This window comes from Hirundo rustica, chromosome 2 (genome assembly GCF_015227805.2).
Source record: "Hirundo rustica isolate bHirRus1 chromosome 2, bHirRus1.pri.v3, whole genome shotgun sequence".
Lineage (NCBI taxonomy): Eukaryota > Metazoa > Chordata > Aves > Passeriformes > Hirundinidae > Hirundo > Hirundo rustica.
In genome coordinates this window covers 44,729,524-44,756,007 of record NC_053451.1, presented here as the reverse complement: position 1 = coordinate 44,756,007, position 26,484 = coordinate 44,729,524, and the positions used below count along the sequence as shown (strand labels likewise).

Here is a 26,484-nt window from a genome sequence, read left to right as displayed (position 1 = left end):
ACAGTAAATGATAGTGGTAGAGAGAAAGTAGGAAATCCTGTGCCTGTGTGCACAAGAAATAAGGAACACTGTATAAATTTGAAAGAACAAAGAACTGAAAGGGAAACATCTTCTCCCACAGTGGCCAGTGTTGCATACAGAAAGGGTTAGTTTTTGATCTCAGTAATACTGTGAAGCAAGCTAAAGGTTAATTTTAAGAGGGAAGTACACTTGTACTCTGAAATAACCTAAAGGTTATTTAAAAGCCAAAATAGTGTGCTTGTGACACTGCCCAATGATCAGGATACCAGTGGCCAGGCTTTCTATGGCAGGCATATTTGGAAAGAAGCAGCGCTCAGACTTTATGATTTGAGTGTATCTTCAATATAGTTCTATTCTATTTGAGTGTGAAATGTGTTAATTTTGCAGAAGAGAATGGAAAAGCAATCCTGTAAGATGTGCTTGAAAAAGGACTTCTAATATCAACAGAGATGTTGTGAGAGTAAACATCTGATAATCATATTTGTTCACAAAGAAAACATTATATTTTGGCAGAAGGTACTGGCTATTGTAGCTTTTGGATATTAAATTTGAAGTTATAATAATTTATGCTGATGCAAGTTTGAGGAAACTGATTTGCATAACTAAAAAGATATTTTAATTAGTATAACGAAGAAATGCATAGAGAAAGCATGCAGAACAGTTAAACTAAAGCATAAAAGATGTAACAGGTGGTATGGTAAAATGTTACTTGTCTTTTCTAAAAATAGTATCATGTGGCCAATATCCTATATAGTTAAAAAATAAAAAACCTGCTTCTAACAAATGGTAAAATTATTACTCATTGGAGAAAGCATGAATTTCCAGGCAGAAGTCAATAATATGACTGGTCAGCAAAAGTAATTACTGTGAGTTGTGCCCTGCTTTTTAAAGGAATTTTAAGTGCTTCTTAGGAGGCTATGGCTGTGCCTTTTTTGTGGAGTTAAGAGACTAGGCATTTGTAAGTTGCAGTAAGCAGAGTCATGATAGATCTTCGTGGAGGTTCAGACTTCATGCACTTGAAGTTCATTCGATTTTTCTTTTTCTGATGTTGTGCCATGTAGGGGTCTGCAGTAGGTGGCAAAGAGCATAAATGTCCATAAATAGTCGTGGTTTTAGTGGTGTGACTTGAGCAGTATACAGCATTGTGAGAAAATTGATGCCCTGTCCTAGATGTAAAACCAGGATATGATTTAAGGGAGATTTTGAGAGAGTGTTTTTTCCTTTTCTTGAGAACTTAAAAAATTTCTGTTTCTGTAACCTGCTCTGGGGGCTTTGCCCATTTTGTCAGCCATGGATCCAGTGTTTTTTCAAGTACTAAACTTAGATTTATGGGAAGAGATGAGTTAAATGCATTGAAAATTTCATTTAAATGAATGTTAGAACTGTAATTTGACAGTAGTAACAATTTTTGTGTTGCCACATTATTGATTGATAGCTTTAATATTTAAATGTGCTTTTAATCCTGTTAGATCTCATGCGTCGTCAGGAAGAATTGAGGCGCTTGGAAGAACTTCGAAACCAAGAACTTCAAAAACGCAAGCAGATACAGTTGAGGTATTTTGTCTTCTACTGTGCAGAGGTGTGGCATGCAGCCAACATAGGCATGCATGAATTTAGATATGTTAACTAACCTTGCTTCTCAAAAGCATAATATGTGATGTTTCTGATAATATAATGCTAATATAAAAGATTGGTTTCAAGCGTTGCTTGATTTTTTTTTCACTTTATTTCAGCTCTGCTAGTTTTGTTGTAAATTTCTGAGATTTCTAAATAGCTTAGAAATGTCTTAGCCTATTTTTTTGTTTCATATTTATTTTAATGTCACCAAAGCTTTGTTGTAATAGATAGGAACATGCTTCTGGATGTTTGTGCAGATGATCTGCGTATAGAATCATAGCATTGCAATCTTATAGTTGACATGGGATTTTGGAAGTTATTTTCACTTGATATTCTAGTATGTTGAAAAGAATTTTTCTTTTAGGATTTGATTAATGCAAATAATTGTTTTAATGCCTCTTCTAAAGTTTAAGGAAACAGACATGGTCTCATCATATTGATTTATACTTTTTGTGTTAAATATCACAGTAAATGTCAATAAGATAAAAAGAACAGCACAAACACATCTCAGAATTAAAAATGTGTCACTTGGCACTGTTGAAATGTTTTAATCCATAGTGGCTTCTTAAAAACTGGAATATTTTAACCTGTTTACTGATACATGCCTGGAAGAGTAGGTATAGAATGTATTGGTATTGAAATTATTTGTATTCCAATTAAAAAAAAAACAAACAAAAACAAACAAATGAACCAAAACTTCAAAAGTACTCAAACTCATCAAGTTGAGTAGATTAGTGCCTTACATTATGTAAAAATAATGACCAGCCTTATTTATGTGCTTGGTCTTACCTCTGAGACTGAGTGCAAGCCTGAACAGGTCAAGAGACTAAGCTGACATAATTTTAAAAAATATCCTAGACACGAAGAAGAACACAGACGTCGTGAAGAAGAGATGCTGCGCCAGAGGGAACAAGAGGAGTTACGACGACAGCAGGAGGGAGGATTTAAGCCAAATTTCATGGACAATGTAAGTACAGTTCTATGGTGAAAGTCCAAATTGCAAAAAAGTCTTCCATGATACTATTTTTATACTAGTTACTGAACTGCCATTTTCTTGTTGGCTGTTTCCTAGTTCTCCTGAGTGAATTGCTACATATTCAGTAGCGTAGTTACTCTTTTGCATGATGACATCACTGCTATTTTTCCTGCAAGCTGATGATGTAACGCTTCCCTTAAGTGAAGGTCTTCAGATACTAATTTTTTTTTATTTGGGAATTGAAGTGTTTCAGTAAAATGATTTTTCTAAGTGGGAGGTGATAGGAATCACCCATCCTAATGTGCCCTACTCTGCACAGTTAAAACCAGTTTAAACCAGTTCATGCTGCTAAGCTTGTTTGAATTACTGGTTTTGGTTTATGCTTAACTTAATAAGAAAGCTTTCAGAAACAGAAAGGGCAATGTTAATTTCATATGGAGCCTAAAATCACTCTTCCCTTTGACCCTGTGTAAAGCTAGGTGAAGAGAACATCCAAATCTTTACTAAAGGAGACTGAAAGATTATAAAAGTGAGGGAAATTTTGTCCTCTGCTGTAATCTGTACATGATTTCTATTAGTAATTTAGGTGTTCTCTGCCTCTGAAGACTCATCCTTGCAGGACTAACAAAATGGTGCTGTCAGAGGAGTCAGCTTCTAAATTTTTTTGCCCAAAGGGTATGACTTTTTTTGTACCGACCAGATCAGTTCAAACTGTGGTGCAAATGCTTTTGTTTCTCTTGAGTAGGATACCTTTTACTGTTACAGCTGTTCCTAGTGGGGAAATAATGAATAAGCAATTCAATGCCCTTTTACATTATTGAAATAACTGTAGTCTTCAGGAGGGGATTGTGCTCCCCTTCACAGATGCAGCTTCGTACATCAATCAAAAATAAACTGCTGGTTTCTCAGCTACTTCCTGTGAAAGAAAAACCTGCTTTACATTCTATACCATGAAATTTTCTGTAGGGTTGTGAAGAATTTATTATGTATGTTTTGAGACATCCTGAGAGATGTTAGAAAATAAATGATTTCCTGTTCTCAGCAGGACATTTTTCCCCTCACCTGCCCCTTAGTGTTTTTAGTAAAGATGGGGAGGAAGCAAAATAATTGCTTTGATTTTACTAGCAGGTATAATTTGTTTTTGCTCACTGTGTTTTGAGGGACTCGCATCCAAAAGCAGATGGTAATTTATTTCCATATATTCTCACTCTAAAAGAAAACAGTTTCCAGCACATCTTTTCTTGAGGGTAATGAAGACCAAGAATTCAGAACTCATACTGTCCTTTAGTGTGTTCCAAATATTATTAAACATAAATTGGGGAACTAGCATGTAGCAGTCGTCTGATGTAATTTAGAAGTAGTACTTACTGATGACTTCTGTAGTGCCAAATGTAAGATTTTGTATCGCTGTAATATCTTAATGTAGCATCTTTGGAGGTTGCCTGACTTTCTGACCTGTAAGCTGCTTGTCAGAACCCCCTGACTCCTCTGTGAGAGCCGTGCTTCTTGCTGCAGAGAACTGCAGTAATAGGAAGCTGAGGAGCCACAGCCCTTGGGACGGCAGTAGCTCCCTCAGATTCCATTTCTTTTTAGGAGGTTGTGGCCTGTAATCTGCAGCTTAGAGTGGGGAAAAATAGATGATGTTGGCCATCACAGCCTTTACTGGTTTATTCTTACATCTGTCTTGAGATAATAGTATTTAGTCTCCTTGCTTAAATTGCTTACTGCAGTTTTTCCTTCCTTGTTGCTTATCTACATTTTTAAATTCCAAACCCTATATGAATAGACTCTGTTGAAGTTGATGTGCTGGACTTGGCAAAAATGTAGGATAAAAAGGGAAGAAGAGTGGGTCAAATGAAAAGACTTCAATCACTATGCATAATTTTTATGACTTTTATACATAAAATTTTTTGGAAGGAAAAGGTAAAAGGTGGAAGACTGCTTTGGAAGAGTGTAGCTTTCCCATTCATGCATTACTGAAACTGTGTGTTCATCTGGACCTAGCTAATACACTGCAAAAATATATAGATGTAGTTTTGCAGTAATAGGCCTACCAAAAGTGTTTTAACTTACATGTAAGGGACTGTAGAGTACAGGTATTGTTTTTTAAACATTGTATGAAATTGAAGTGGCATATACAATAATACATGAAAAAATGTATTTTCTAGACTAATCTTTCGTATTCTGGTTATGTCTGAGGTTTTACTTCTAATGCTCTTGAAACTTTAAAAGAGGAAAATTTGAAACAAAATGGCAGGTGATGTGTTTCTTTAGCAACAGTTTCTAATCAGGGCAGCCCTGTGACTAAGCTGCCTGTCATTTTATAGATGCTTGTGATAAAATGGTTTTTAGATAACTGTTGTTATGTAGTGTGAATGGGAATTGAAAAAGCCTTTGCATTTTGCAGCAGAGAAAAACTGTAAACCTATTCTGGAGATAACAAAATGACACATGAAATCTGATTTCAACTTAGAATTTCTTACACAGCTCATTTGTTTTTATTTGTTCTTACTAATACTTGTTTACTGTGAACAGATTCCATCTTGCACTTGCTTCTATTCTAAGATTATCACTGTACATGTATTGAGAAAATTATTCTCTATTTTCAGAGAAAAAGTTGACTCTTGGTGAGAACTGCTTTTTTTTTTTTTTTTTTTGATACTGTTGGATAGTTTTTACTGTTTCAAGTCTTGATAAACTCCTCTGGCATTATATTTACAGCATATTAAAGTCTTCTGCCAACAATGTATTTTGTAGGACAATAAGAATTGTTTCTAATCCTTGTTTTTGTTTCTTAAAAGCTTTGAAAAGTAAGCTTCCTTCACTTAATACGCTATCACTTTTTACTGGTCAGTCTAAAACAGGAAGATAAATGGTAAGTGTAATGGCAACCAGAACTGGACCCTCACATGTAAAGCTGCAGTATTAGGCTTTCCCATTGTAAGTTTCTATCTGTGTCTTTTCCCTAACTCATTAAACTTGATTTTTTTAAAAAATACAACTACTTTTGAAACACATCTTGTGATCAAGTTTAGCGCAGGTAGCATGTAGCAATCAAAAAACTTGATTTTGTTACAGATGATAAAAATATTTTCTGTGGGAGGATTTCTTTTCGTGAAGCATTCTTGTTGCTGGTGATGATGAACATTAGAAATTTGATTGCATTGATTGTTAATCTAACTGGCAGCCTGATGGTGCCTAAACAATTCATTAATCTAGTTGTTTGATCTCTACTAGATAAATTATTAATAAACACTTTCATTTTGGTTAGGTTTTTTTCCTTTCTTTCTAAAAGTCCATTGAAATGTGTTGTTATAGCTCAATAATTTATATGCATTCTGATTTCACAGTAGCTTAATTGGGAAATTCACTTTCTAGTAGTATTTTGCTAATTTTTTTTTTTACATACATTTTTCTGGCTGAAAGAGGAACTTGCTGATGGTGATTTATTTTGCAACGGCACAAATATTTTTTAAAAAGAAAATACATCTGAGTGCCAGTAATACATTAATTACTCAAACATGCAGTGGTTATTTTCCAGTTACGGATGGCTTGCTTGGATTTACATTGTTGAGTCTCAATCAGAGCCGTTTTACAAAATAATTTCAGTTCTAAGACCTGCTTTTATTCATGTCACCAACTTAGCAGTTTGGATTTAGTGTATTAAAATAGTTTCTGTGTGTCTAAAACAGAGATCAAAATACCTACGAGTTGTAGTCCTAGTTTTGTGTGCATGGGTTTAGTTCTGTAGTAACACTGAAATAGTGTCAGGTGTGTATTGTACTTAGTGAAACAATAGCTGCAGTACCAGCCTAAAACTTACAGCTCTTCTTACTGATAGTTTAAAGACGGAATTGAGATTTTTGGACGTCCTTGCCCATTTTCCTCCATGGAAAATCTCTTTTTGAATGTGTAAAGGATTGTTTCTTGAGAATTCATCAGTTTCAATTTCTGAATGCTTGCTGTTTTTTCATGTAAGACTTTGTATATTAAATACTTTTGTTTTTAATCTCATAGTCTTTTCAGGAATTATTTCTCGACGTTGTTTTGCTTTCCTTTAGTTTTTCTTGCAGAAGCACTGCTCTCAGGTACGTTGAGTAATTATCGGCATAAAGTGTCAGCCACTAAAGCAGTGGAGATGCTTCAACAGCAGGGATTGTAGTGGACTTGGATCAAAAGCTGTAGGACAGATGAGAGCAAGAAAGTAAAAAAAAGCTCATCGGGAAACAGCAATGAAGTCTGTAGCTTCAGGAATGAAAAAGACTGACATTGCAACATAGTTTTTGTTCTAAGAGTTTGGTCCTTCGGAGTTGTTTATAGATGAAGTTTTCCACTTCTTACTGTTAGGACCCCTATTGAGGCATGTCTTATCCCTCCCTTCTGTGTTCACTTGCAGGTTAAGCATTAGACATGTTTGGAACAAAACTATCAGTTAGATTTCCTTAAACTTCAATAATTCAGGACTAGATTTTTGCACTTCTTGCCATTTTAAGTGGATAGAACTGTATTTTAATATCATCTTCTTTTGAGCATTATGCTCAAAAGCTCCGTTAATGTAAGCAGTTGGAATTTTCACTGAATGGTGAATTTTTTCCTACCGAACTCAAACTAAGACAGATGCCCAAAAATAAATTAATGAAACATTTCTAAGAATCTTTTCAAATTTGGTAAGTTTTCTAACAATAGATGTTGGTTATTTTATCCTGACAGCCCGGTATACTTAATGAAGGTAATGTTGGTGAAGTTTTTGTGAGTTTGTATGAATAAAATTTTGGTTTCTTGCTACTTTATTAAAGCTCTTACGTAGAGCGTGATTGGGTGAGATGAATAGCATCCTTACTGCAGTCCAGCATACATATTTCTTGTGTGACACCTTAAAGGCTTTTTAAGGTAAAACTGGCTTGGAAAAAGACAAATCATTAAACGTAGAACTAAAAAACACCAACCTGACAGAATACTCCTGCTTTTCTTGGCAGTGGTTTTACTTCAGTGATCAAGTTTCTTCCTATGCATAAATCAACATAGGGTAGGCCTTTGAGCAAGCATTCTATAAATACACAGTTTGTGTTTTTGTGGGCAGTCTTGGTTTTGGCAGTAGCACTAAATTATTTTTATTTTTCACAAGTGACATACCTCAGTAGACAGACACTTAAATCATGTTCTGTTCCTTGGTGTTTCAGCTACTAAATTTGTTGCTTTGGGCAAGAATAATACTTCCTTAACAAGCCTTAAAATATTCACTTTATATTATTTTCAGCAACTAAATAAATTATTTTCAGCCTTTAATTACATTACTAGGTAGAAAAAAACTATTTAACTGTTGTATCTGCTTTTAGTATGAAAAGACATTGCATGAAAATCAATGCAGAACTTCAGGTATCTTTTTGTGCTTATTAAATGAAGGTGTTTGTGGAATAAGATCTTTTGGTAGTGAGTATTTTGTGGCCATTTTAGCATGGTTCATAATTGATTTTCTAGGTCATGTTTTTATGTATGGCAAGGATGCTACTTAAGGTAATTTTTCAGTAACAGAGCAAATAATTGTTACAGTATTATATTTCATTTATAACTATATTTCTGTATGTGTGAACTGAGTATTTAGGCAATGTGATATTTTTGTGTTATATTTCGGAGACTAATCTTTTGTTCTGTTGCAGTCATCTTCTAATGTTTGTACAAAGTGCTTTGGAAAATACTAATGTGTATTTCATGTGAACTTGCAAATAGAATGAGTGACTATTCACAAGTGATTTTTATACTTTAATGTGCTGTCAAATGTGCATAAGTCTCCAGTATGAATTTAGGTGTTGTGGTATTGCTTTTAAGCCTTCCCAAATTTGTTCTTTTCTACAGTAATGGAGAATTTTCTGTCCATATTCTTTAGATTATCTGGTTTTGTTTATAACCTTACTTGCTCTCAGTAAGACTGTTGATCTAGAAACTAAAATAACAATTTTCAAATGCCGCTTATGCAATGGCAGAATGACAGTAGTCTTTGTCAGTCTCTGTGTTTCATAAGGCCTCAGCTGTAGCAAATGCCATTTTTGTTCAATTATTGATAAAAAGACCTCAAATGCATCTGTAGTTGTTTATAGAATACTCCATTTGCATGCTTAACATTTGCTGTTTCTTGGGTTTTACAGATAAAAATAGAAAAATGTAGTCAAGAGTGGATTTAATAAGTCTGTATTCTATATTTTACTACTGTTTCTGAAAATCGTTGCTGCTCACAATTTAATGAAAATCTAGTTATTCAAGTTAAGCTACTCAAATAGAGTTCTTCAGTTTTTCACATTCTGACAAGTAAGAATACTTAGGAATTATATATATAACTTAGAAAAATTCCTTGTCGATGTGTTTGATAAATGCCGTATATATTTGAAGAAGCTAAAATTAATGTTTGCCTTAATAATTTTAATTATTTTCTTCCTCAGCTACTGGAGTTAAGTTTGACTTGGAGTTTATACATGTATTTACCCAGACTAAGAAGAAACTTATTTTCAGTTTCAGTTGTCTGCTTGATACCTATTTCGGACTCATCCACTTCTCTAAATCCTGAGATCTTGCTTGGTGGCACTGAGACTTGCAACCAAAATAAGTTCCTCTGCTTAGAAAAGTTTGTCTTTGCTCAAGGGATCTGTGTTTAAAGAAAGATGAAAGCACCCAAGAAGCAATAAGTGAGATTTCTGTTGTAGTGGTTTTTTTGCTAAATTCTGGTTGCCAGATTTAGTGCAGTGGTTTTAGTGTTTATTCTCTTTTTTGTGGGAGAAGATCAGGAAAAAGCAAAGCAGGCTTAAGCTTAAAAATAAACATATAGTTTTATTAACACACACTAAAAGAATGGAAAAGAAAAGTTGGGAAAAAAACTAAAACAAAACAGAATGAAACGCCAAAACGCTCTTCTCTCCTCCTACAAACTGCTAACTTTCCTACAAAACAACACGGAGAGACACAACCTGTGGTTCTCAGTCAGTTTCACCATTTAAACATAATCTTTCATCACTTTGGGAGAGGAGTCTCTCTAGAGTACCATGAGATACTTGCCACAAGACAAAAACAGTCTAGTGGCTTCCGATGTCACAAATCTGCAACTGCACAGAATTTTTGCAGATTGTGCAGTCCCACCCATTAGCAGCCTTTCCCCTGGCTACTTGTGGGCCTCTCAGCGTATCTGGGGTACTGTTTAAGAATGCTTCTTCCAGTACAAAACAAGGATTCTCTTCTTCTATCTCTGAAATCGTCCCTAGCTCAAAAAACCATAGAGACCTCCTTTTACCCCAGGAGCTGAGGGCCTCAAATCACTTTCTCTTTGAAATAATCTTTGTCTCAAAGACTGAGACCTCCTTTTACCCCAGAAGCGAGGGGCTTTGGGATTCTCACTTAAATCTCAATCATACCGATCTCTAATTTGATTAGAACCAGCATTTTCCCAAACAACATTAAGGTGTTACAAGAAACAGTCCATTTCTCCCTAGTTTACCCCAGAGAAGTCCGGTTAAAAGTGTTCACATCCTCAGTCTCTTTTCTAATAATCTTATCAGTTCTTTCACTCTTGCTCCAGTGACTTCACTCAGTGTCTTTCCTACATCCACTCTGTCTCTTTCTTCTCTCTCAGAAAAGGGTTAGGCCTTAGAAGCTTCATGTTACCAGGAAAGGGATAAATCTGCCCAGGCTTGCAGTGGCCGTGTGATCTCTGTCCCTGGCAGCAGTCTCTCCACTGCTGCATCTCAGATCATTGGCCTGGGTTTCCTCTTTCCACTCTTTTCTTTCTCAGTCTGGAATCACCAGAGGAAGGGGGTGAGCTCTGCCCACCCCTCAGTGACAGTCGGGGTGGCCTCGGCCTAAACGGGCCCATGGCTGTTATCAGGGGCCCAGCAGAGATCCCTCCCTGCTCCGGGGCTCTGTGGCTCGGGGGAGGTTTCATAGTAGTTGATGTTAAGTTGCAGCCTCTCTGATGGAGCTTGGCCAGGCCTCGGGGCCAGCTTCCCCTCCAGAGGGGCAGGGGAGCAGCAGGCCGGACTCCATGTTACCTGTGCAGCTGGCCAGGAGGAAAAGGGCTGACCTGCAGGAAGTCAGGGTTTATGTGGGTACTTCCCGTAGTCGCATTTGACGTTCTCAGTCTAGCCTTCTGATAGGTCCCTGTCCTTTCTACAGCAATTCCAGGGTCCTGGCAGGGAAAAACACTCCACATGCCTCCTGAACTAAAAACCAAACTGTGCCAACCCATGACACTGTATAAGTAGTTTTTTTGGATTTGAGGGAACTTGTTAATGGGTCTGTTGCATAGTGTGAGCAAAGTCTGTTTCTCTCTCTCAAGCCAGTGCCTTCCAAGTAGGTTTTTTTTCCTTACTGTGACCTTTTGCTTAGTCTCTAGCGTTTTGCTTCAGTTGCTCTCACAGAGCAGAAAATTTTATTAGTGATGATGCAGTAAACTGATAGAAATAGAAAAACCTAGAAATTAACTTAGTGTTGTTGCCTGTCTATTTATACCGGGCTGTTATTTTTAAAATTAAAATATTCATAATTTTTCTCATGAATATTTCACAAGCCTCCTTGTCATAGTAGTTTTTTCTTATTACTGGTGGCAGTGCTTGCTTTGGATTATTAAATGTTCATGAGGAAAGTGGAGTTTAAATCTGATACTTCTGTCTTCCATCAAGTACACTTTAAAAGTGAAGAGATTGGGTAATACTTTCCAGTTAATTAGCACTTCTGATAAATAGTGGGTTTTGGTAAGAAGATGAGTTTTGGTAGAGCTGTTTTGTAACTGTTCAGATGGGAAGTTCAGTAGAAACTAATGCTTAAAGAGTCAATTAGGTAGGTATATCTAGGGTTTGCTCTTAAAAGGTGTTTCTGCCTGACTATAATCTTAAAATCATAGCAGTTTGATTTGGAAGAGGCCATTAAAGGCCATCTAGTACGTTGCCTCCTGCAATGAGCAGGGGCATCTTAAGCTACTTTAGGTTGCTTGGAGCCCCATCCATAATGTTTCCAGGGGTGGGGCATCCACCGCCTGTCTGGACAACTTGTTCCAGTATTTCATTGTCCTCACTGTAAAAAATTTCTTCCTTTCACCTAGCTGGAGTCTACCCCCTATTAGCTTAAAACTATTACCCCATGTCCTGTCACAACATGCCCTACTAAAACATTTGTCACCATTACAATTTCCTACAGTGGCTAATGGCTCATCAGTTTAGGCTTAGAATTGTGTAGGATGAAGGAGTGTTTGTGTTAGTTTTGTGCTGTACACAACATGAAGCTATTACTACAGGTCCCAAATGCAGTTTGGGTTTTCTGCTTGTGACAAGATAGTTGGTAGTTGTCTGTTCTAAGAAAAAGACAGTATGATGTTGAAATTAGGTTCTTCAGGCTTTGTTTATGTTCTTACATGTTTCTGGTTTTTATGATACTTCTAAAATGTTATTTACTTATGGAGTCTTCTGTTTGTTTCCCCCACCATTTCTGAATTATTAAACTTTTGTTTTAACTATAGGGGAACTTCCGAGTTTAGGTTTTGTCCCTATTGATTGGTTGGTCTCCATTGAGTCCCTAACATAACTGTGACCTTTGAGTCTCTTGTACGTAAATAAGATAGTAGTTTTTGTTGGATATTTTTGATGAAACTAGACACTGTAGCTTTAAGAGTGTATGGACTTGGGTTAGGGTATTTAGGTAGAAAGCAGTGTTTCTCAATCTGTTTGGATTTATTCAGATGGCCAGTTTCTTAAACTTTTGATGGAAATACTAGAATTGCCTGGTAGAATATATTATTTTCATCAGTCAGAACTTTGTTTGAATGACAAGCATCTTCCTCATTCAAGTCTGCCTCATGCTGCTCCAATTTTACCGGAAATGGCCTACAAGTTGTATAAAATAACTGTGGAGCTTGGCTTCCAGCAGAAAGTTTCACTGATGCTTCTCTGTTTATATTTTCTTACGTTTTAGTGTGCTGTATGTGTGGACAGGCCATAAGTTCATTGGAGAAATCTTAAACATTGAACTAGTTTGGTTGTAAGCAACATCCATAGCATCTATAAAAAACACTATATAGGTGCTAGAAGTTTCACCTACAGGACCTCAGTAGCATTGAAAGACTTTGGCTTTCAGTTTCCTTTTGATAAATAACTTGCTTTTTTACTTGGTAACTTTAATTATGAGATAGCAACTACAATTGGACTGGTTTTTATGTTATAATTTATATGGCATATATAATATTTACTTGGTGAGGAAAAATTCTTAATACAGAAGTCTGACAGAGAGGCATATTGAGTGAACTGTGGCTATAACTAGTGGTGCTTTTGCAGTCTTATAGTTGACACTTCAATTAAGAAGTAGATTTTCATGTAAACGTTCCATGATAAAGGGTATTCTTGGCTGATTAACTTCTCTTCTAAGTGAACAGTGTTGACTTTCATTACATCTTATCCTTGAATCTTGCATTTAGGGAAAACTTTTTTTCACTCCATCCAGCATTCACTCTTTGTAATATTTGTATAGACTTGGGGTTTGTGCAAGGAAAACATAACAATTTGGCAAATCTAAAATGCAGCGTTGTTCTATGTAACACCTGATTTTCAATTTAGTACTTTAGTGCATTTCTGCATGAGGGTACAGTTAGCCCAGTCTTTGTTACCAGTTAAACAGCCATTCAAGTCCACCCCACCATGGTAAATAGTGGAGGGCACTGAAAATCAGTTGCAGCCTGCCAAGTTGTCTGTTTGATACTTACCCACTCTTCTGACATTTCTTCAGCTCATATAAAACCAGAATAATTCTAAGATGCCACATGAAATTCTCTAATATGCCTCTGAAGATGTGAATATATTGTGAATATATTGTGAATGTAGTGTAATTGTTGCATGTTTCAATCGTGAACTTAGTGATATGCTGTATGTTTCTTCTAGAAAGTACTTCCGTGGGTAAGTGAAGAGTAAAATGCCTTTGAAAAAAATACTTGTATTATATTCAGCTGTTGATCTGTATTTAATTTATATTTTTAACTTTTTTACTGTTACCGAAAAAAGGAAGCTAGCGGAAATGGGAGAAATGTTTTTTTTTATATTTTGATTCCATAAATCTAAAGTGGCTCCTAACTCCAGCAGAACCAGATTAAGTGGCAGAATTGAGAAAGTTGCTATTAAAGGGAATTGATGTAATGGTATCTCATTTTTCAAAGTATTTCCAAATCTGTTGAGGGCTGTTGCCTTCTCTAAGCACCTTTGTCTTGTGAAAATTATTTCTGAATTTTAGCTTAAAATATTTGACAAGCAGATTTTTACCTTTCTTGTGAGTCTTAGTTGTCATAGTCTTAGTAGGGGAAAAATTGCCAGAATACCTCTGTACTTGATTTCTCTGAAATCATCAACAGCAAAGGCATTTGGAAAAATATCCTTCTTTGCAATTACACAATCAGAGAGTGCTTCATATACAGTGAATGGTAGGATTTTTTTTTTACCTGAACAGATGATATGATAATGATTGGAGACATGGAATTAAAATATTTTGATTTCGTTCCTAACTACTGTATATGTATGCATATATTTGTTTAGAGCCTTCTGTGTACATTGTTTTTCTGGGATGACAAATAACTTTTACCTTAGATTATGAGAAAATGACATTTTTGTCAGTTTTATAGATAGTGTATATACAGTGTTATACTGTATTTTAACAAATGGAAATGGGAGAGGTGGGAGAAAAGATCACTAATTATAGTAATGCACTGCCTTAAATACAATATTAAAATCCAGTGAAGGAGCAAGTAACTACAAGGCAAATTAATGAAGCAGAAAATATATAAATTGCAATATGGAACCAAGTTCAATAATCAACAGAATAGGTTCCATGGTATATCTTGGCTTCTTCTAGACTATTTTCTGGTTTTTTAACAAGTTAGACTGTAATTTGAGTTTTGACCTGTAATGCATTCTGAAAATATGAGTTCTTGTGTTAAGATAAAGCTGTTACTTTGGTGTGTATTAAATAGTATTGTCTTTAACCTTTAGGATTAACCTTTTCTTTAATCTTTAGGATTATTAAATGTTGCTGGTTAGTGATGTATCCCCTAAAGGTCTTTGTATCAAGAATCATATTAGTGCAATTAAACTGCTTTCTTTTCCAAAATTGTCAGTTTAGTGACATTCTTACTTAAATATCATGTGAGAATTGATGTATTGGAAGGAAGCCAACTTTAGTTCAGATTGGGTTTTGCATCTAGCTGTGAGAGAATGACAAAATAATAACATTCTGGGAGGTTCACAGCTGTTTAACAGTTACTGTAAAAAGTATTTCTAAATAATAACTTCAATTTACAATAGTAAATTCTTCCAAGTAGTTTTAATTACATTGGTTCAGGTTTGTTTTTTGTTTTGTTTTGGTTTTGTTTTTTGGTTTTTTTTTTCTTTGTGGGCTTTAGCTGCTGAGGACTATCCTTAGCAACTGATGCAGGAGGAAAATGAGACCCCACAGAGGTAGAAGACTTTCTGTTCTCAGAACTAAAAGAAGAGAACAAAGATGTAATGCACAGAGGTTTTTCACAAATACATCCCTATACTTTTGCTATTAGTTTTAAAAGAAATTCGCCTCTTCAAATAATACTGATGCTTCCTTTGCAATCTTACTGAAATGACAGGAATTCTTAAGAAATATGCTGGGCTAGTAATAAATTTATTTTTCTGTAATTGTAGTTTTTACTGCCATTAGGAGTGTTTTTCAAATTTGTAGCATCTGCTGGAGTATGTGTGTCTGCTTGTATTTCATGCAGTGTGTATTCCTGATTTTACTAATGTGATACTTTTTTAATGTTTAGGGGTTTTTAGTGTTGGAACTTCATGAGTTGACTCCATGAGCTTTATTCATGACTCGAGTCAGAAAGCAGTAAATTGCCTTTATCTCCTCTAGCCTTCTTAGTATGTTTTTTCCAAGACTGAGTCCTGGTAACAGCTATTAAACCTAATGAAAATTATTTTCATTAGGATTCCTATTTAAAACCAGGACATATGCATGCTGTGTGTTTTATAGCTATTTTTGCTTTAGTTGTTACCTAGTTTAATGTTTTTATGTAGGTTTGTTTGAAGTTAGACAGTTTATATTTTTCTAGACTCTTGAGTGAACGCTATCACTCAGTGCATAGAGTTTTGGGCAGTTTAGGTTGGAAGACATTTCTGGAATCATCTAGTGTGATGCCCAGCTCAGAGTTGGGATCAGCTCCGAATTTAGACTTCAGTGCTCAGGAACACATACAAATATTGGATTTTAAAGATCAGTATTTTTCATTTAAAATTACTTACTGTTATTCTCTATGAACTGTGTGGGGATTTTGTAACTTTTGGATCTTACCCAGAGAACTTAATTGAGTATCAAACTGAAGAGAGATGGGTGACAAGAAGGGGTGGATGGAAGAAAAGCCTTTTATTACTTTAACTTCTTACTGCTGCTTAACTTCAGTGCACTTGTCATTGGAGTGAAATAGTGGACTGTTCTGAGGAAAAGACAAATAACAAACAAGTATCAAAATTATCCCTCAAATTCTAGTTTTGATTGCTAACTAGCAGCTTTAATAACTTGTACTATTTATGTCATTAAAATATAGATGTCTTTCAGTAAGTTACTATTTATGTAAGGTTTAAGAGCCTTATGCCTCTTTAGGTGGTCTTTGGAAATAATTTTTCTTTTCTAGAAGGAATTTAATGAAACAAAACACGCTAGAAGAGAGTAATGAATTCTAGTATGAGGTGCAGAAATGTTGTACCAGTTTTGACAAATACGTAGTGTGTTAGAGAATAAAATTCAGTTTTTATAGTAACAAAAACAAGTGAGGATCAACAGCACTTTGTAATTACATCTTGCTCTACCACACAACCTGTATAAAGTGTTGATTTAACTATTAATTTTCAAGTTTATGGAGAAAGTGTTCTTTGCTTACTAAGGCATTTTTTGGATGCCATATCTTAGCATTATAGGGGTTACTATACTGTGAAAGGTGAGTAAATAGTCACATGTTCTTCTGGCCACAAAACATTGAAAACTATTGTCTGTCATGATAACATTTCTGAGATATCTTGCTTTTTTGCTGTTCTGAAATTTTCTGTGCTGTTCTGTTCATACTGTAATTTTTGACAGCTTTGTTACCATGAATATTGCATCTCTTGGAGACAAGATTAATTTTTGCTTGGCTGCTGAAATTGCAAAGCCTATTTTTAAGAAAAAAAGTAGCACTGGTTTGTCAGTTTAAAAAGTCAGGTTTATGACTGTATTTTTACTTGCAGTGTGACCTTTATCAGTTCTTAGGTGTTTCTCAAAACATTTAGTTTCATGGTTTTGTAGAAGAAATTTAAAAATAGCATAATATATTTAACAAACTCAGAAGAATCATCTTGGCAGTTCTCTGTATATTTAGACTGCTGTATCAGTGGTGATAAGAGGTGTAAGAACATAGCACATGATACACCTGAAATATTTTGGAAAACTGGTTTCAGGTACTTGGTAAAATGGGGAGAATCCATACTATTATTAAAATGAAGTACATATTTTGAAAATGGAGTGTATTGAATATTTTGATCTACTTTTTACATTTGACATTAAAATTAGTTGGCATTGCGAGAAACACAATTTTTAATGCTTCTGTCTAAAGTAATTAGTAAGTATAATCCTATAGTTGCCATCATAGCAGTTTTTCTAAAAGATTACTCAGATGAATTGGACCTGTTTAGAAGGTTGTCTACATTAGTGAGTTCTGAAGTATTTTACAAGAATCCTGGCAACAAATGATTTGGAAAGGTTTGAGTTGTGTAAACAGCGCTTTTACAATAGGACATTTTTTGTTTGCTGCCTGTCTTTTTGATAATGTTTTTTCCTGATGTTCACAAAATTTAACTTACGCTTTCCTGCACATTATTTGTCTTGTGGCTTTCTTTTCCCCCTGTAATAGCATATCATCTGTTTTTCTTGTTCTCTTCTTGTTAAGATTTTTTTCCCAGGTACAGGTGACCTGAGAGGTTCTTAATCACCCCACATATTTCTCACTCAAGAGTTTAGCCCTGTTCTCTTGCTGCTCAGTTTTAATTCCCTGTTGTGGGTAGTTATGGGTGACTTTGGGGAAGGGGCTGAAGCAGACTGCTAGTCAACAGAAGAATGGGAAGTCATACAGTGAGGAAAAGAAGCTCTGAGGAGGTAACACTATCATTGATAAGGCTGCAAAAGGCTTGAGTATCTGAAAATGAACCTCTGAGGTGGGCTGGAATTACCAGCCAGCACTGGTTCAGCTGTTGTGTCAGACTGCCTGTTGGTATTCCATTCTGTTAAATTTTGGGCAAAACCCATGGACTAGTTGACCTCATCCTGGTAACCTGTAGCAACATGTTTATGCTTACATAGTAAAGAGCTGTCTAGGATATGATTTGTGTGTGACTGAATTTTTGTTGCTACCCAGGACTCCTCCAGATAGAATTTTTGAATCTAATTACATTAATGATATGTACTGCTGGTTAACATTTGAAATTGAGTATTTTCTCTGAGAGGAGGTGTAAAGTTGCTAATTCTGTGTTACGAGTACAGAAGAATTTTCCTGTGCTGAAAATCAAGGGAACATTATATGTTTTGAACATGCAACAGTAGAAATAATTATAAGCCGCAGCAGCATCTTAATCTTACAGGCATGTTGATCAAGTAGTAGGTAACAGCAACCTTAAGACACATTTATGGATCTTGATTCTATACCTGAAATGTTTTTTATACTGTAATAATTCAATACTGAAGTTAAAGCTAAAAAAAGGCAAATAATTGCCTCTTGGTTTTTCTTACAAATGTCAAATTAGACTAAATAAAAGTAGGTTCTACCCATCTTTTGCTGTACTTCAGTTAACTGCAGACTGGTAGCATTTCAAGACAGGGAAAAATAGTTGATTGCTAGAAGGAAGACTAGTGTGTTTTTTAGTAAAGTGTACATCAGAGCTTGCATATGCTTCTGTCCTTCACAAAGAAAACAAGTTCAGTTCTAGTAACTGGTGCAGCTTTACAACTTTGTACTTAGCATCCGTATCTAGCCAGTGTTGCACTTAGCCTTGCCTTTTGGCACTTGTCACTTAAAAAAATACCAACCAACTTGCAGCTGAACCTGAGATGAACCAAGTAAGGTTTGTGCCTACTGTAAAGTCTGGTGCTTTGCTTTGTAGTGAAAAAGTTTCTCACAACTGTTCATGGTGTGTCTGGTTTTCGCACAAGCATATAGGCGTGCATGTGTGCGCACAATCTGACTAGTGTAAACTGATAGCCGCGGTGTTTCCCTGTCCTTTTGGGCTAGGAACTGGCAATAGGGGTGATGCACCACTTTTCCTTCTGCTTCCTGATGTCCAGACTGAGGTGTACAAGCAGACTAATAACACGATTGTATGCTAATTTGTGAGTAAATCATGTCAGTTTATAGGTATGGTTGATCCCTATGGGGTGCTGGTTTTACTTAAAATGTCAATTGATGTTACTGTAAAAGGTCTGTCAGAGTAGCTGCATGTTCTCTAATCAATTTTGAATGTGATTTCTAGGATCAGAAGAAGAGATCCTCCTCAGTGTTCCATCAATGGCCTTTTTTAGCCGGAATTTAAAACCTGCCTGTGTCTTTTAGTTACCAGGCCTTATTTTTCCATTCCACATTAAGCCCATATTATTTTGAAAACAGTGTGTACTCTTCTTATATTAAGTACTTTTTCCAGATTAATATGACGTACTACGAAGTTGTTGACCTGAGAGCTCTTTATCATCTATCTTGGGGCAATTTTCTATAGCAGGATATTTTTATAAAACTATTGGTTCTGTTCTGTCACATAATGGAGTCTGCTGCTTCAAGTGGCTGAAGACTCATGTTTGGCATCCCAAAAATGATTGACCAAACCAGACTTTGGTGAACCTGTACAAATACTATGAATGTATTTTGATTTATTAATATTTCCATGTAAAAGTCGCTTATAGACTGATATAGTCGCTTAGTACGTGGATTTATTTTCAAAGTGCATCTGAACTTAGGCTCTTAAATCATAAGTAGAATGGTTTTTCAGAATGAGTAAATTTTTTTGAACTTTCTAATTCTCAGTGCATGCGTACTTACTCAAGAGCAGAATACTTGTTAATGTTCCTGTAGAAAAGTGAGGAGATTTTTTTTTTTATAAATTTCATTAGGTTTTGTTTTGAACTGTGAATTAATTTCTATTTAGTCTTTTTGATGTAATTCTAAAATCCCTTGGAATTGTCTCTGATAGAGTATTTTGTTTTCTCACAAGTGATGATTTTTTTTGCCCCTCTGGGTACCATCCTTTGAGTATTGTTTCACAGCACACCGTGGTTCATGTTTAATAATGTCAGAAATATTTTGCTGTTGGTTGACTGAACATCAATTGAGTCTGCATCACTTTGATTTGCTATTTGTCTGTTTAGTGTTAAATGCATGTTACAGTTTCCGGTGATAATACAGTTTTATGATGGTTTTAAAAGGATGGTCAGTATCTGAACTAACATCAATAGCAAAGCATAATTCATTAAAACAATATACCACCACCAAGTTAAGTTAAAACTGAGCAATGATGAATTGGTCGGTTGAATTTATATACCATAGTATAATACATCAGGTCTTGGTTTTCAATCAACACAAGTACTTTTGAGTTGTGAAATCATACTGAGTATTACTGAACCACGGCCTTTAGGCTAGTACTGTAATAAGACCTGTTTGTTTACAGGTAAAATTGAAACATTTATTAGTTAAAAACACTGTGTGAAGATGGATTCATTTGCGGTTGATCACATAACTGTTTGGGAGCTTTAGGCTGCTGCATCTGATAAATGAAACTTGGGATATTTAATCTTTAAAATGCAAAAATGTACAGCATTGTTATGTTGAACTTATTAATTGCTTTGATATTATAAAAAACAGGAGTATATTTAACTTCATTCCTTGCACTGTTTTTAATCAATGGAAACTTTTGAAACTTTAACGTTTTTATTTTCATTGAGTAAATGGGAATGTTTTAAGTTCTAAGAATGATAGGTTGATCATGAAAACTATGTTTACTTTCAGAGAGAACAGGAAATGAGAATGGGTGATATGGGTCCTCGTGGAGCAATAAACATGGGAGGTAGGGATCTGAAGGAAAAAGGCTTCTATAATGTATTTTTTTTTTTTCTTTGGGACTGTACATGTTACTCAAGCACTATTAATTACTGACAACTGGTAAAAAAGGAGTAAGCAATATTAGGAAATAAAAAACCCCAACATATATCTTGCTTTCAAGCAGCTTTTCTCCCCTACCCCTGGTGTATCTTTATTTTCCGGCTTTGACTATACATGGCAAAAAATGATGCGCAATTAACAGAAACAAAAATCAGTGAAAAGTGATGCTCTGAGAGTTATTCCAAAAGAGGAATTTTATGTTCAAAAAAACATTTGGCATTACTTTGGAGTTACTGCCTATTCAAAGAAATTGGGACTCTAATTGCATGCAGTGAAATAATGTAGAGGTTAAAATTGGCAAGTTCTTCTTGATGTACTTCATGTGATAAATGAATAATGTGGTTGGTGTTCTGTCAATTTCTTCCAAGTTTCTTATTTACAAATAACCTCAGTTATTAGCTTTTGCAACTTTAAATACCGTCACTGCTAAAAACTACTACTGTATAATCTAGGAAAGTATAATAATTAGTGCTTGCTCCATATATGCAGACTGAAACGGTTTGGAATCTTTCTTACCCAGAATATCTGCTTTTAAACAAGACTGAAACTTAAAATATTTCTTCAAAACCACCAAATCTAACTAAACTGTGCAAACTGTTAATCTTTTGGAAGTTTCCTCATGGTAATTTAAAGTAAATTAAGGTGGTAATTAAAAGAAATGTAATACAACTATTTTTTCCATATATTTTAAAATTGAAAGTGCACCCAAAACTTAGTACGTTTCACTTGGCCTTTTGAGTAATGTGAATTTATGGAGTAATGAATCTGCTTCAGATTTTCAAACACATTATTCATTATTTCCTTGTATTTATTGAAGCATATTTATAGATGAAAAATAGAAATAGGCTTGTGCTTTCAGGGATGATGAAGATTTTTTACAAATAATTCTGAAGGTGGACATTGTGAAGTTATCTACAAATATTAAACTGAAGCATAAATTGAGGCTTTTAAAATTTATTTTATAGTTGTACTTTTGCATATGATGGCATCGTACTTGAATATTTAATTTGAAGACTTTGTAGATATTGATACTGTGCCAGTTGTCCAGATCCGCAAGATACACTTCTTACGTGCAGGTTTGAAATGTGTGGTTACTGCAGTTCTTAACAGTGATGTTATTGGTCTTGCTTTTTAAGTTTTATGTTACAACTTGATTTTAAATATAATACTTTTAGAAATAAATTGTATAATTCAAAAAAAAGTTATAGTACCACTCAGATATTTTAAATTGTCCATAGCAAATAAGTGTAGCATTTATTCACTCACAGAGATTTTGTTTCTTCTCTAGCATATTAACTCCATTGGTACAAGCAAAATAATTGACCCCAAAAACCTTACAGTAGACCTTTAAATAGTAGATCTTTAGTTGTTGATAGTAGCATCCTTTCTTAATATTTCTGTTGGAATTGTAACTTTATTTTGAACTGACTTTTGCCTGTGCCATTTGCGACTTTATAAAAAGTGGGACAGAGGGAGCTGGAATATCTTCAGTAACTGAAATACCTGCATGATAATTTTCTTAGAAAGCAGAGTGCCTCTGTGATAAGTGTTGGGCTGACTTGTGCAGAACTGCTCATTTTTATAGCTTTCTGTGACAAGTTCTGAGAGAATAGGTATACCTCATCAGAGCATTTAACTGGATCTGTAGTGCTAAGTGGAGATTATAAACTTAAATATGGAAAAAAGGGGCTTTTTTGGGGAACTGTCTCTGCATTGATGAAGATTGTTGACTTTCTTGTTGGTGCATTTCAGACATTCAGAGTGGACTTTTTCCACCCCTTCAGTTTGCAGAAAAGGAATTTTTAGGATCTGCATTGTGGCACGAACACTAATGACTGCATTCCATCTGTTGCTGAACATGGTCCTGTGAATTAACTCCTCACATTAGTGTCCCACTAAAATGAAAGGACAATTAAGTGGTTAGCTCTTAGGGTCTGCTTTGGAGATAGGAGGATTTTGGAGAGCCTCTGAGTCGGAGCCAATATATTGATGTGGCCTCTGGCTTGAAAGTATGCAGTGACCCACTCTCTCCTTGCATTGTACTCTGTAGTTTTGCTCTCTTGGGATCTGACTCTGCCTGAAACAGGATCAGTATTCCAGAGGTTTGCTAGTGTAGGTTTCTGTCTGCCACCCTGGGCATGTTTCTATGATAAGGAAGCATGAGAACTTTGTGGCAGTTGACAGATGAGTGACAGTACCTGTGGGTGGCCACCTGGCTCAGTTTAATTATGCTGATAAGCAAACCACTAGCAAGTAATTTAGCATTTAGTTAATGGCACTACTGCATGCACTAAGTGCTGCTGCCATCATGATAGTCCTGCTGAGTGCCTCTGGCCTTTGAGAATAAAGGTTTCTCTTGATATTGGCAGTGTAGACTTCCTTCTATACTAACTGAATGGGTGGCAGTAAAAATTCATATTAAAGCATATGCTACTATAATTTTCTTGAATTGTGGCCCAGTCTTCTACCTGCTACATGAACTGATCTTGTGTTTGGATAGGTGAGAAGCATCCAATCTGTACCTTGCTTCGAATTAATGTTATAGGGAGAAGTCTGGGAGTTATTCATTACTAAGCTCAAAGACTTGTGCTTTTCAAAATTACAGGATTTCAGTCACTTGTAATAAACTTGTTTAGCACTTCCCATGTGCTACTGTGTGGCATGCATTGTTTTTGCTAAGGAGTTTGTGGTTGGCCTAATGTATATGATCAATCCCAGGTCTCCAATTTTAGCAGCAATATCTTGCTTGTCATGGTTTCACTGGCTGCTGTGACATGGTGTTCTCAAGGCAGGTAATCGAGATGTAATTGTGCATACCTGCAGATAGTCACAGTACTGTATCTGTGAAAAGTGGCCTCCTCTGAATGATGTATATATTCAGTTCTAAAAAAGTGCAGTTGTGGTGAGAAGTGGAAGGTTTTTTGGTTGGTGGTGTTGTGGTGTTTTTTAGTATAAACAACAGGCTTATAAATAAGTCTAGCACCATGTCAGATTTCTTTATATTGTGAAAGTGTATACTTAAAGTGTACATTAAATTCCAAAGGTATGCTTTCTTCCATTATCAAATTTTGGATGCATACTTTAGGCTGAAAAGGATGGATTATTGTGGGGAATGGGAGGAATGCATCACCACCAGCCTTGAAGTTGATATTTCATAATAGTAAGGTGTGAGGTAGATAATCAGACTTCTTTCTTACAGCAACATGTGAAAATAGTATGAAGGCATTTTTACCTATGTGTTCAGTACATTAGTGAGGACTGGCAGAGTGATGCTTCTTAGTGTAATATTACAGCCAAATGATCTCCTCAGAATATGTTTTCAAAATTTTCTTCCACTTCTTTGATCCACACTTTTGGAGGAGATTGTTTGTCATTTCAAGTTCTAACAAAATTGTTTAGTTTTCTGGTACTTACACCATAAGAAATTACAGCTAAATGCAAGATTTTATTGCTTCTGTATGACAGATGATTTATTGTTGAGTACCATCTCTGTTATTGCTTTTAGACCAATCTACTGTACACTGTATCAATTAACATACTGTTGGTAAAAGACGTCTTGCAAATCTACATTTCATCTGTTAAGATCCCTAAAGAGCCAAGTTGTCATAAAGCTGCCAATATCTGTAAAATCACTTGCAGTATTTGCCAGTTTGTGGTGTGCATACTCCATATAGATATAATGTGAATGTTTTGATTCCTGCACAGAAAGTGTACAGCTATATTTAGCTGTAAAGGTTGGGATTTTCAAAAATGTGAGGCAAATTATATAATGCAGAATAATAGAAATTATTTAAAATCTGTTTAAAAGCAGATAATTGAGATAAATGTACAGTCTCAAAGAATTTTTTTTCCAACCATTTGAAGTCTTGTACATTTGGCTTTTAAAACACTGTAAATTGTTTGTTTGTTCTTGTAAAATTAAGATAGGACAGCTCTAAGTATAGATTGTTTTGCATAGATGCGTTTAGCCCAGCACCTGCTGGTAACCAAGGCCCTCCTCCAATGATGGGTATGAATATGAACAACAGAGGAACTTTACCTGGCCCTGCAATGGGTCCTGGTCCTTCCATGGGACCAGAAGGAGCTGCAAATATGGGAACACCAATGATGCCAGATAATGGAACAGTGGTAATGTATCACAAATTTAATTCCTTTGAATAGCTGTCATGTCTCATGGCCCATTTTTCTTACCAAAGGTATTTTCACACTGAGTAAGAATGTTTTACATGTTTTGGATCTGTTTAAAGTAATTGATAAAACATTTTCATGGAAATAATTTACAACCCAAAAGAGAAATATTTTTTTGATATTACCGTGAAAATACTGCTTCCCTTAGGAATGAAAAATCTGTAAAATTAGACTTTTGCTGTTCTTTGCTTTAGTAAAACTAAATTCTGTGAATTAGCTTGTTGGGGTTTATGATGAACAGTTAAATGTTGGACGGTGCAAAGTGTGAAGATATCTTTGTGTAAAGTACTTAATTTTTTAAAGCAACTTTAGTGTTCTTTGTATTTCTTTTCTAACACCGTTTAACGCATGAGATTGACGGTAATTATGCCACTTAGAAAATCAGTAGCCAACAGCTATTGATAACTGTTATATTAGTACGGGAAAAATAATGTTGCCCAATTGCCATGGGTAATAGGAATGTCTGTTTTATGTCTGGGATTTTTGATCAAGAGCAGATAGGCCATTGGGATGCAGTTAAAGCACTAGCCGTTCTTGCTTTGTTCTATGGCCAGTCACTTTTCCTAGCTGTAATGTCTTCTGTAGAGAAACAACTATGTAATATGAAATCTGACTTTTACGTATTTTTTAAATACTGTTCTGTTACTAGATTTTTGGATTAGTGGTGGTGTGATATAAAGGAGTACATAGTATTAACAGTTATTCTGTTACAGTTGGAACACAGAAGCATTTTGTAGCTGTGTTTTTTTAGATATGCCTTCTCAACAATATCTATGATAGAGCAATCTGTATAATGAAGTTAGAACAAAATCCTTTGTTCCATAGAAGAAAATGAGATTTTGATTTTGCACAAAATACATTGTGTGTCTGGCCTTTACCAGATAAAAAGGAGAGGATCTTACATCACATCATAGGAGCCAGCTCATTTTATCAGGTGTGTCATTTCTCTCAGAGTGGGGAGGATGCTATTCACAACATACTGTATTTGGAAATGCTTTGCTGGAGACCACTGTGTTACTGGTTACTTGAGAACCTTCTTTTGTGGTTATATAGACACTGAAAAAGATGTGTATGGAAAATAACCTGGTGTCCTAAGTCATGGTATCTAACTTAAATGGTTGTTTTTCTACAAAAAGTCATTCCAGGTATGGAAATGTAGGAAATAACTGACACTTGAAAATGCATGTTTTAAAAAAACCCAGCTTTTTTCTTTCATTTTCTTATGCATGCTTCTGAAGGACAAATTACATTTTAGTTTTTTCTTCATTTTGTTCTTTGAAAGTTTTTAACTTGGAGGGTCAGGCCCCTGCAGAAAGGCATAGCCTTATTGTATTATTGCTGTTGTTAGAAAGATACTTTAAAGATCCTTTGAGGGCTATCTAATAAAGCACTCTAAGTTATTTTCCACTGAGGGAAATGAAGAACATACTTTTTAGACCAGAAATACAAATTGAATGTTTTTAATTGGATG

At 35.3% G+C, this 26,484-nt stretch overlaps 1 protein-coding gene across 2 annotated transcripts in view; it reads left to right on the top strand.

The window, feature by feature from the left end:
• The window catches only part of PSPC1 (paraspeckle component 1), a 60,244-nt gene that overhangs the window by 8,829 nt on the left and 24,931 nt on the right, over positions 1–26,484 (top strand). Inside the window, exons 5-8 of one of the 2 annotated variants that reach the window (XM_040090672.1) lie at positions 1,491–1,575; positions 2,497–2,605; positions 20,673–20,730; positions 24,784–24,953. In XM_040090672.1, coding sequence (XP_039946606.1) covers positions 1,491–1,575; positions 2,497–2,605; positions 20,673–20,730; positions 24,784–24,953 — 422 coding nt within the window. The remainder of the gene's footprint in view (positions 1–1,490; positions 1,576–2,496; positions 2,606–20,672; positions 20,731–24,783; positions 24,954–26,484) is intronic. The other variant, XR_005704481.2, reaches the window with a different exon arrangement.